At 38.5% G+C, this 12,158-nt stretch overlaps 1 protein-coding gene across 1 annotated transcript; it reads right to left on the reverse strand.

Moving 5' to 3' along the window:
• Positions 1-459: 459 nt before the first annotated feature.
• Positions 460-9,017, reverse strand: LOC148854115 (pentatricopeptide repeat-containing protein At1g74750-like). Its single transcript, XM_088941788.1, has 3 exons — positions 8,573-9,017; positions 3,397-3,641; positions 460-3,249 (listed from the first exon to the last, which is right to left on the reverse strand). The coding sequence occupies exon 3, from the start codon at positions 3,244-3,246 to the stop codon at positions 604-606; it is 2,643 nt and encodes an 880-aa protein (XP_088797914.1). The 5' UTR covers positions 3,247-3,249; positions 3,397-3,641; positions 8,573-9,017; the 3' UTR covers positions 460-603.
• Between the last annotated feature and the right edge of the window lie 3,141 nt (positions 9,018-12,158).

Here is a 12,158-nt window from a genome sequence, read left to right on the forward strand (position 1 = left end):
CAAAGTGCACAATTCATATTGAAGAACACCCTCTAAGATTATTGTTGTTATTTATTCGAAAATTAGTTTTGAAAATAGTATTGCAATGATGCATTAATTTAATCATAAATTTCAGCTTTGCCTGATTTTCAAAAAATCGGTTTATGCTTTTTGGAGTACATTCAATTTCAAAAGGAAAATCCTTAATCATTAATGCAAATAGATTCATAATAAAGCTGTCTGACTGGAAAGAAAATAAAGAGAGAAAAAAGGAAGTTACATGCACCCTCTCACTCTCTCAGCAACACAATTCTTAAGACCTTGGACTTTCTCAGTCTCAGACTCTCAGTCCATAATTTAAAGGAAATGGACATCATATGAACAAAGAAAAAAGAAGGATGATTAACCTAACCTTCTCATCTGAGGTATACATTTTTCCCCTACATTTCAACATGGTAGATAATTGTATAGACATGAAAATGATGAATTATGACCCCTTTTAATTCCACAAAGCCATTCAAAATAACAATAGTTTAAGTAACATATGCTAAATATGGAGGAAACAACTTTTCCTCTTTGCCAAAATTGCATTTATGCTACAACAGAAACACAAAAGCTCATTTCCTACAGCAAATGCATCCGCTCCACGTAGGACTGCAACAGCCATCTGCTGAGAGGCTCTCCACACCCCACAAAGCAGCCCGAGTTTCCATTTTCAGTAAAGAATGGGAACTGAAAAATATTGAGAAGCTCCTGTACAGATTGTCTAACCAGAGAAGATCCAGTTACCCTGCTGCGGCGGCCCCATCCTGTTACAATATCAATCCGGCTGGGGCTAATGCCAGATGAAAGCATCTGCCTTCGGAACCAGGCAAGTGTCCTTGACAAAGCTATCACAGCAGTTCCATCTGACATGACATGAAGGTTGATAAGCCAATAGCAGGATCTTTTCTCCCTCACTACATCAGGGTAGACATTCTTCTGTGCAGCCACCTCCCACACCGATCCTGCCTCCTCCTTGAGGCCTGATTTATGAAGGAAATCTATAACCGCATCAACAAGTCCCCTCTTGCTCTCCCTGTCCTCACTATGCATCAGGTCTAAGAAATTGCTAGTATGATCACACACATTCCTCCCATCTGGGCCTGCAGCTGGCATGGAGACTAGGAAAGCATGAGCAGGGTGGCCAGTGATTGCCATAAGTTGACAGCAAAAGTTCATGTGAAATGGTGACAGTGTCTCTGTACAGCAGCTGAGAAGCAAAGTATATGTCTGCAGGGAGGGTTGCAGACCCAATCTTAGCATTCCCTGCAGCACATCATAGGCATCAAAGAACTGGTGAACCCTCAGAAATGCACTGAGTAGGGAATTGCATATTGGGACATTAGGGCATAGACCAGCATCGAGCATTGCTTGATACCATCTTTGAGCCTTGTTAACATTGCCAGCCTTTCCCCACAAGTCTACCAGGAGACCATAGACAGGTTCATCAGGTATCCAATCCTTCTGTTTCATCTCTGCAAATACAGCCTCTGCTTCTTCCAGGTACCCACAATGGCCAAGGACCTCCATTACAATGCTGTATGTCACCTTATCTGGCTGAAACCCAGCAGCCTGCATGTCCCGGTACAGCTTCAATGCACAAGGATAGTTCCTTGCCTTTGCCTGCAAGGCAATCATTATATTGTATGTGACCAAATTAGGAACACAACCCTGAGCAACCATCTCACAGAACAACTTGTAAGCAGCAGCTAGATGGCCAGCTTTCCCAAGGCAGTTGATCATTACACTGTATGTAAAAGTATCAGGAGAGAGACCTGTCTCTTGCATCCTTTGATACATGTCCATTGCAACATCAAGGAACCCTGCTTTTGCATGGATGTCAATGAGAGTGCAGTAGGTAACTCGATCAGGTTCACACCCCACTTCTTGCATTTGGTAGAAAACTTTGATAGCTTCGTCCATATAATTGGCACGGCCATAGCTATGGATCAGACGGTTATATGTCACCACGTTTGGGTGGCACCCATCCTTGACCATCTCATTGAGCAGCTTATTTATGGTACCAAAATGCCTGGACCGTCCAAGGATCCCAATCATTGTGGTATAGGTATGTTCATCATGCTTGAAACCAACCTGGTGTTTCAACCAGTAGAAAAAGCCAAGGGCAACTGAGTGATCTTTTAGCTGTTTGAGAACTTGATTTGCTTGATAAGCATCCAAAACACAATTGAGATTACTAAGAGCCTCTTCTGCTGCAGGACCCCACTTCAGCTGTTGCAAAATATAATAAGCATGCTCCCCAGCATGCCTGGAGTTCATGGGCTGCCTGGTCAATGGAGCAGTTCCTGTTGGCAATTTTGCACATCTTAGGGACTTCTGAACCTTATCTGCAGGTCTACCTTCAGAAATGCCTCTCACAACATTAACCTCTGGAGTTTGTTCCCTGGACTTTGACTTTGGAATGAAGTGGTGAGAATGGGTCTTTGATCTCTGTGGCATGGACTGCCTTTCATCAGTGGTATCTGAATTAACACTGTGAATTTTGACAGAATTCCGTGCTTCTGTGCTTGGAACACGGTCAAGACTTTTCATTGAATCAGTTTTTTCACCTCTATCTTTTGAACCATGAGGGTAACTTTTAGAACTAGATCCATTTGCAATCTCAATAGATGGTATGCTCTGGACATTGGAAACACCTCTTCTCTGGGGCTTTGCATTTGATGATCTTATGTTGGAGATGGGCTTAGTTGAATCAACCATAAAATTCTGGGACAAGAGAGGCAACCCACTTCCATCTGATTTTGAATGCTTGTAAGTTGCCATGTCAGACAGGAATCCAATTGTTGCAAAACCAGCCCTAACAAAGTGGTCAGTAACAAGAGAGGGTATGCGTACCAAACCATTCTGACCAACCTGAGTATCAACATTTTCATAACTTGTGTCATCTGACCTCTCTGAATTACCAGAAGCATTTACAACCTTTGGGACTGAAGCTGGATAAACTCTCTCAGTCCTAGGATAAACAACCACTCCTACTGCATCTCCAGAAATTGGAGTTCCTGCTTTTGTTGAAGACTTGGATGCTAAGGTTGAAGTCTTTTCTGGAAGTAGAACCTCATTACTTCTCTGCTGCCTTCTAGATATACAAGCTTCATCTTCAGTGCAACTACATGAACTTCCATCTGCTGCACTGCATCGTGAACCACCGAGAAAAAAAGACCTGGCGCACTGGGAAAGGGTACCAATCTGCTTTGTCCTTAACATTATCTGCAAATTTAGATATTTCAATGCTACCATCCAAGGGAGACATGGACAACGAAAATAATAATGCTAGTGATGAAATAGGAGCCTTTTGGTATTTAAGTATTTAACAGGAAAAAAAAAATAGATTCATCTGTTTGCTCAAGCCCCTACCTTGGATCATAAAAGGAGTAACAAGAATGCCAAAATAAACTGATCATAAACGGTTTAATTGGTTTGAAGAAGAATTGTAGTTTCTCTTTGTTTGATCACATGGCCATGATGGGTTTGAACAAAACCTAAAAACCAATCCAGCACATGGAATGATAGCTGTTTTCCCCTTGATGAAATGTCTTACGTTGCATTGCCATCATGATCCCCTGCTTCTGGGCCTCTTCAGTAGCACAGTCATTTCTTATCTGTTTAAATTAACAAAGTTTCTTTGGTCATCGTTGGTGATCAAAAAAAATAAGGACAACATGAAAATATTAAAGCTGATGGATAATGGTGAATATCACACACACTGTTAATTAACATATGAAGCAAGTTATATTCATTCAGATAAGAAGGATGCAAATACTCTTGGTTTTCCATAAGTAATTTCAGATTCTTTAAAGACTTGAGCATTTGTTAGTGGTTCCTTTACATAAGTATTCATCCATCAAAACTTCACATCATTTATCTGGAAAAAAGATAATTGAAGCATTAAAGAAGATTAAGTAAATTCACTTGCAGAACATGCATGTCATACTCATCACCCCTAGGGATAATTCTAAGATATTACACAATTATTTATATGGTTATACCTTTCTGCATCCATAAACTAAGTCTGCCAACAACCTCTCTCTGGTACAAGAGTCAAGTCCCAGAAACCATTTAAAAAACTTTCTTCAGGTAGCAAAGCCATTGTACAACAGATTCCTACTCTTTTACACTCAATCCAAACAATTTCCGTTTGCAACACCATATAACTAACTATCAACAGTAGTTGGGAGAAACCATGCCAACACTCTACTCAATATGCAGGTTCAAGTTTATACTTGCAGGAAATCAGTATGCAAAACAAGACTGGATCCATGAGGTTCTTCATCGTGGTGCAATACACTCTCACACCATAACTGCATCCCATAAATGAACTTATACTACATAATTTGTTTTTTTTTCCTTTTTCAAGAAATGGTAAAATATAATTTCATTAATCAAAACCAGCACCCAGGTACAACAAGAGAATATACACTGGGAATATACAAAAAGCCACTATATATCCACATTAGATACAAAAATAAAAACTTTTCTAAAAAAAGCTGTCAAAAGATCTTCTCCATAATAGTAATTTGAAGCAAACCAAGAAATCAGTAAACCTTTAACTTCCCTGCCACCACTAAATCATCATTTGCTATATTAGAAAAATATGACTGTTCTTTTCACCCCAAATTGCCCAAACTACAGCAGCAGGACACATATTCCACATTGCCTTAACTGCCCTACTAAGGCCATTAAGCTGTGAAGCCTCTAGAAAGTGCTTTGTGGATTCAGGGAAGCAAAGATGAACTCCAAAAGTAGCCAGAATTCTTTTCCAGATAGAAGCTGCATAGCTGCAGTGCAAAAGAGGTGATTAGACGATACTCTGCAGGTCAAACCTAAACGATTTTCTCATTGTCCACTTTGCATCTTCTCTTCAACAAGTTATCCACTGTAAGACACCTATCAAGTACAGCTTCCAAAACATAAAACAGATTTTTGAAGGGGATTCCTTTGCATGACACTTTTGAGATTGGGGAGTTACTTCCAGTTTCGTGAACAAAATAATTGTATAAAGGCTTCACCGAGAAAATGACCGATTTTTCCAAAGCCCACCTCCTTTTATCTCTTTGATTCCTGTTTATGTTGCTGCTATGACATGAAGCCAACAAGTCAGTAAAGGTTGTAATCTCCCAGTTATTCAGCCTTCTCCTAAAGTGAGGAGTCCAAACAGCAGAACCATTAAGACCTCATATCCACAACAGTGGATTCTTTATTTGAGGCAATTGCTTAAAGGGAAGGGAAAACCTCCTTAAGAAGGCCTGTTGCTGCCCAGTTGTCATCCCCAAAACCAACTCTAACACCACCACCCCCCCTCAAAGTTCACCCCTTTTATAAAGTGATCATAAGATTTTTCGGATCCTTTCCACAGGGAACAACCATAGGAGTTAGTGACCGAACCTTGGTGCCAATCTCTGTTCCTTGTATCATACATAGTTCACAGATATCACTCTCCTCCAAGGAGCCTTTGGCTCTGAACTAAACCTCGAGAACCATTTAGCCATTAGGGACAGGTTCATTTCTTTTATCCCTCTCACCCCTAAGCCTCACATGTTCCTCAAAGAGCACACACCATATATATTTTACCTAATTCAAGCACCTGTATTTCATCGTATCAAAACGGCACTCAGATTAAATACCATGAATATCTAATAGAAATTAGAAAGCATCAAAAGGATCTGCCTATCAGATGAAGGCATTAGATAACCACTAGCAAATAAGTGCTAGCTTTTGATAGATCTGTTTCACGGATTCCTCATAGTGGATAAAGCATTCATGCTTCTATTAAACCTTTTGCAGAAGCTCACCCCTTTTATAAAGTGATCGTAAGATTTTTTTGAATCCTTTCCACAGGGAACAACCATAGGAGTTAGTGACCGAACCTTGGTGCCAATCTCTGTTCCTTGTACCATACATACTTCACAGATATCACTCTCCTCCAAGGAGCCTTTGGCTCTGAACTAAACCTCAAGAACCATTTAGCCATTAGGGACAGGTTCATTTCTTTTATCCCTCTCACCCCTAAGCCTCACATGTTCCTCAAAGAGCATACACCATATATATTTTACCTGATTCAAGCACCTGTATTTCGCTGTATCAAAACGGCACTCGGATTAAATACCATGAATATCTAATAGAAATTAGAAAGCATCATAAGGATCTGCCTATCAGATGAAGGCATTAGATAACCACTAGCAAATAAGTGCTAGCTTTTGATAGATCTGTTTCACGGATTCCTCATAGTGGATAAAGCATTCATGCTTCTATTAAACCTTTTGCAGAAGCTCACCCAGGCCATCATAATCCCAATTCTAGTCAAGGCCTATAACCTCAAAAGAATTGTTCCATTACTCTCAGTTCCAGATCCTACTGGTGCAAATTGCATGTTCAAGTAACTTGGCTAGATACTAACAGATTTCATATGTATCTCATAAGCATTCAGCAGAGCCTGTCTCAAGTACGTGTTGTTTGCTGGCCATGTTGCAACCTAAAACAAATATTTTATCTTTGAGTGTTAGTAAAGGGGTTTTGAATTGGTTACTGGGGCTTCACTTCTGGGTAGAACAAGTACAAGATATCCTATTTTAAATTTTTCTTGTACCTCTTCCAAGTAGGGATACATCACAAGGTGAGTGCAAATTATAAGCTGTTCAACACATTTCCCAGTGATTGTTCTCATTCACTCAACATTCTTTCATTCTTTTTTTCTATAAAATGGAAATTTTATTAAACAAAGAAGTATAATGTAAAAAGTAACCAGGGCTGTTCACGGGTCAGGTTGGGTTGGTTTACTGAGACTTTTCCAACCGACCAGACCTGGTCGGGTTACCTGAAATTGAAACCGAAACAGACCCTGTGTTAAGCAAAACCGACCCGGTCGGTTTGACTCAGGCTGGGTCGGTTTGGGTCGGTTTCGGCTCTAAGTTCAACCATGCCCCCCATGTGCCTGTGTAGTGCAAGTTTGGGTTGTCACTTTGAGAATTTATTCTCGCTAGAAGTGAAGACGACAAAAAGAAGACAAATTGATAAGCATCTGGGATTGATAGAATGAGAAGATGGGAGTTGGGAGAGCCAAGTTCGAGTGACGTCTTGAAGTTGAGACTTGAGAACTTGAAATTTCAAATTTTTTATTCTTGAGAGTCAAATTGTATTAGAGATTGTGTTTGAGTTGAGGGGCTAAGGGGGGCGGACCAAGTTTGAATAGAAGTTATCAAGAAAATAGAAAGTCAAACTGTATTTGAAAAAGAAGACTGAAATTTGTATATTTCAAGAAACCTTCTAATCTAAGTAAAAAAGGACACCTAATTCAATAATTCTAATTGTAATCGGTTGCCTATTTGGTGTAAAAGACCATAGAAACTAGGATCCTTTGATTCTTTTCTTTAAACTTTTCCAAAAAAATTCCTTGTCTAGTTGTCTTACAATACTTGCCATTAATGTCATTCCTAACTAGAAGACTAGAAATTAAGTAAAGTTGTAACTAGGATAGAGACAACTTAGTTAAGTAGGAACTAAGTAGGTTGTAAATACTAACTAGGAACTAACTACTAAGTCGGTTCAGTTTGGGTTGGTCAGTTTGGTCGGGTTGGGTCTTATTATGAACAGCCCCAAAAGTAACTAGGTAAAGATGATCCACCATTCAAAAATTAAAACAACAACAATGTAACTCTACCCATTGAATGCAAGTTCTATTTAATGATTTCTAGGGTTTCTTAATGCAAGTTCTATCAATGACCCCCCCCCGAAATTCATCTTACCACAAATTGGGTTTATGAACTATATTGACACTTGATTTGATCTTCTCATCTTAGTTGTCTGTAGTTAAGTTACATTAAAAACATGGCCTTCTTCATATTGCTCTATGACAGGAAAAAAAAAAAGATAAATTAAGAATTTAGGCATTAGAAAGCTATTTAAAACTATGGGAAGCAGAGATACCTACGGAGGAATATAATTAACTGCGTACCAATCTATGCTTGTGGGATTCTACCATGACTGGAGGCGTTAAGGGATACTGAAATTTTTATATTTTCTGTGCATCAAATGTGAAATACTATAATGCAAATAGCAATCAGTATAGAGGATTTAAGCTTTAAAAGGCACTACCTTTTCCATTTCAATATACAATGAAATACATATTAAGTACACATCACACAAGTTGATAAAGTAGATAAATTGACTTCTTTCCAGTATTAATTAAGAGATTATGTTGCAGAAGATTGCAAAAGGCTTAAACTTAAGCTAACAGCATAACAAACGCAATTAAAAAAAAATACCCTGTTTGGATTAATCATAGAAAATCATAACAAAAAGACACAGTTGCGAAAATTTGAGCATTTTGTTTAGCTCTTCTGTTTTTTTACAGGGATAACTCTGTTTCTATCCTAAATAGCGTAATTTGGAATATTCATGTTCTGAAATAACTGGAACTGAGAAAAAAAATAATATATTCAAGGAATAACATCCAAATTGAGCAAAGCAACCAACGGTATTCAAACAATAAAATAGCCCAGATGCAAACAAACCCAGATAGGGAGAGGGAAGCTACCTTAAGATGGCCTCTGGATACATGCGTAGCACGGAGAGAGGAAAAGGGGAGAAGCAATGAAAATACAAAGAAATAGAAGGGGAGCCGACTCTACCCCTTCTCCACCGTCAGTTCCAGACAACTTGGGGCGGCTCTGTGACTCAAAAATCTCCCCTTCACCCTACTTTTTCCTTTTCTAGTCCCGCCGTTGGCGTTGGCTAGTTCCTCCTCCTCGGAGCCTATGTTTTGACATGTCTGTAAAGGCCTACAGGAGCCAGTGTGCAGATGAGCCGAACGACACACGGTTGGGCTGCATCTTCATGATTCATCAATGAATACAACAACGGTGGGGATAGCGCTATTCTAGTGGTAGATATTTAAATCCTATAGGACCTACCGCACTAGATAATAATCTCAATGTTTACTACCCACCCTGTAGGCCGTAGCCAGAGAAATGTTTCTTGTTGCTCAAGCTTGCTGTTATTTATCATTTAACTCTTTCGTTGGCTCTTTACTCTTTGGGCAGCTCGCTTTTCTCCTGCTGTTATTGGGAGATATTCCTAATATACGGTGGGGATGTTCTGTGTGAGGCGCCCGTGCGGCGCAAATGCGAACTCCAGATCAAGGCGATTGATTTTTATGGCCAGGACATTCGGCGTTCAAATAGTGGTGGCAACGGGACCCATGCGATCCTCTATCGCGTCTATGCAGTAGGCGTGGATCCACTAAAAATCATAAGAAAACGCTCTGTTGGACGTCGGATCTCCACATGAATTGATTCAAGCCTTTCTGGTTTGATGATGATGAAATCCGTGGCTACAATTTCATGGAAGCATGAAAGTAACAGATTAATAGATGGCTGCAATTAAAACGCGGAGTAGTACGATACACCCGATAATTCTGATTTCTAACCCCCTATTATTAGCCCTTTCCCTCCCTTTAAATTACATCTTACTCCTAAATTTGACATCAATTTACGGTCAGCGTGGTAGCGTGGTAGCGTCCTTTTACTCTTGATACACCCTTGGTAGCGTGGTAGCGTCCTTTTACTCTTGTGCAATTAATAGAATCTTTATGGATACACACCATGCAGAATTCTGAATTCCAGCCCCCTTATAAACCACATCCTACCCATGAATTTGGCATCAATTCCGGGCCATGATACATTTTCCTTGTACTTTGGGACTATAAAATTCTGATCTGGGCTGATTGGTCATTCTCCCTAGAATCTTCCGGTATCATGTCAGTTTTTATCAAAATTCACGAGGTTGTGATTGGTCAAAACTTGTTCGGTATCATGTCTTCCGAAAAAATTTTAACCAATAAGAAAACCCACGTTCTTATTGACTAAGAAAAAATAGAAAATCTACGTGAATTTAAAGGAGGCATGTACATTGGGTGAAGGTTGAGAAGCTGTTTGGGATGGCTTTTTGGCTTATGTGTTGGTTGACTTGCCTTGATAGAAGCTTAATTGAAAAGTTGATTTTACATTTTTTTAAGGGTTTGTTTTATCTTAACAGATAACCTCTTAACTCTTATTTGTTAAGGGGAATCTTTTAATTTTAAGAGAAAAAATGTTTGTTAGTTTATTCTTATCTCATATGTTTTAAAGTGCAATCATAGGATTTTTTGTTTTTCAATGATACCCCCCAAAAAATAAACAAAAGCTCCCATATACGGGGTTAAAATGGATATTTGATAATTTTCTGAATTCAAAATTCAAAACAACATTTTCTGCATTTAAAGTTCAAGAAGAAAGAAAAGTTCACCAATACCTCTTAATGTAATTATTGCACTTTTAGATGTTAGAATTCATAACAAATGGACATACCCTAAGTATAATTCCGGCTTTCAAATTTTTTAACAAACACAATTTTATGTCATTCTAGGTTTATGGACTAATGGTGAGTGCTTTAGCCAGAAATTCGACGTACAAAACAATAATTATGGGAACGGTTAAGATAAATCATTTCCGTTGTATTTGGTACTATTATCACTTATTCTTAGCAACATTTCAGGTTGGTAAATATAAATTTTATGAGAATATATTATTTTTCCTACCATAGATGCTTAAATGCTTTAAATTGTCAATATAATATTGGGAACTATTGTTGTTAGTTCATAAAACATCAAAGTTTGACTATTCACTCATTTGGAAAGTTACAGGTAAGTGCATTTACCAGGGTTTTTAAAATCAAATCGGACAACAAACCGGAGTCTAGTTCCTAGGTTGAATAGTCCAATTATTCGAATCGAACAAACGACCCGTTCTAACAACAAAATAAAAAAAAGGCTAAAAATCATTGAATAGTTCGAATAATTTGAACACCCGAGTCAATGGTTTGCTAACTTGATAAACATTTTTTTGGCAAAAATCTGGTTTTGGGGAAAAATGGAACCAGTCACTTGATCAATTCTCGGTTTTTCTGGTCTGGTCCGGTTTTCAAAACCATGGCATTTACCCATATATCTTTTTATTTATAAGGTAAATAAGAACATTATCTTTTTAGTCATAAAAAAACCATTAATAAAATTGGTAGTTTTGTCCCCAAGTGGAAAAGTTATTTACCCTTTTATGGGATGGGTATACCCAAGCAAAATAATTATGGGATAATTTGAGTTTAGTCTACCTCATAATTCATAATGCAATTGTATAGTTTGGGTAAATGTCAAGGGAGGGAAAGATCCCCAATTTACGGAGGGGATGTTGTTTATAGGTAGGCTTAGTTTGGAAGGAGTACAAATACAATTTTGTAGAGTACAAACCATGTATTTTGTATGTATTTGCATTATACATATTTGTATTTGTACTATTTCCAAATTGAGCTGTAGGGATGCAAGCCGAATGGGTTGTGGACTGGGTTTATGGTTAACCCAAGCCCAACCCTAAAATTTAGGCTTAAGGCCTGAGCCCGAATCGAGCCTAAGATGAAGCTCGAACCCACTTTAAAACTTATATACCTATATATATATATATATATATAACTTATCTTTAAGCATTTATCTAATAAACACTAATTTTTAACTTAATACCCCCAAACATGGCCTTAGTATTACTATCCTTTTTTTTTTTCTGTTAAAAGGTAATCACCATCTGATTCAAGCAACTGCTTAGCTACATTTTCACATAGCTGTAATGCAGCGGTAAAGTCACCACACTGAATTCCAGGATGAGGAGACCAAACTTCTATTTTCGAACACCTTCACAGCCAGATCCAAAAATCCACAGGATGCATAAAAGCGGCTGGGACTATTACTAGCATAAGTAGGAGGGGCGAAATCAAGTTTTACAATCAAGACGTGTATCTGTTTGACTTCGTAGATGGCCAACAAGAATGTGCAGACCTTGAGAACAATGGGAAGGATTGTTTGACTTATCTTCCTTCAACACTTTGCTATAGAGTCAAATGTACTTATCGTTATGGTTGACGCTCCACGCGTAAGCCTTGATAACGGTTTCCCATACGAATGATATGGTCAAGAAGACCAGATGCTTAATCAAGACCAGAGAAAGCCAAGAAATGCAATTTTCGACTGTATAAGGACCAAGAAGAGGGTCTCTCGATGATGGGCCGATACAGTACGTAGTGTCTGAACGTGAATTTGT

Source organism: Nelumbo lutea, chromosome 4, assembly GCF_056320005.1.
Source record: "Nelumbo lutea isolate HS-2025 chromosome 4, American lotus-T2T, whole genome shotgun sequence".
Taxonomy (NCBI): Eukaryota; Viridiplantae; Streptophyta; class Magnoliopsida; order Proteales; family Nelumbonaceae; genus Nelumbo; species Nelumbo lutea.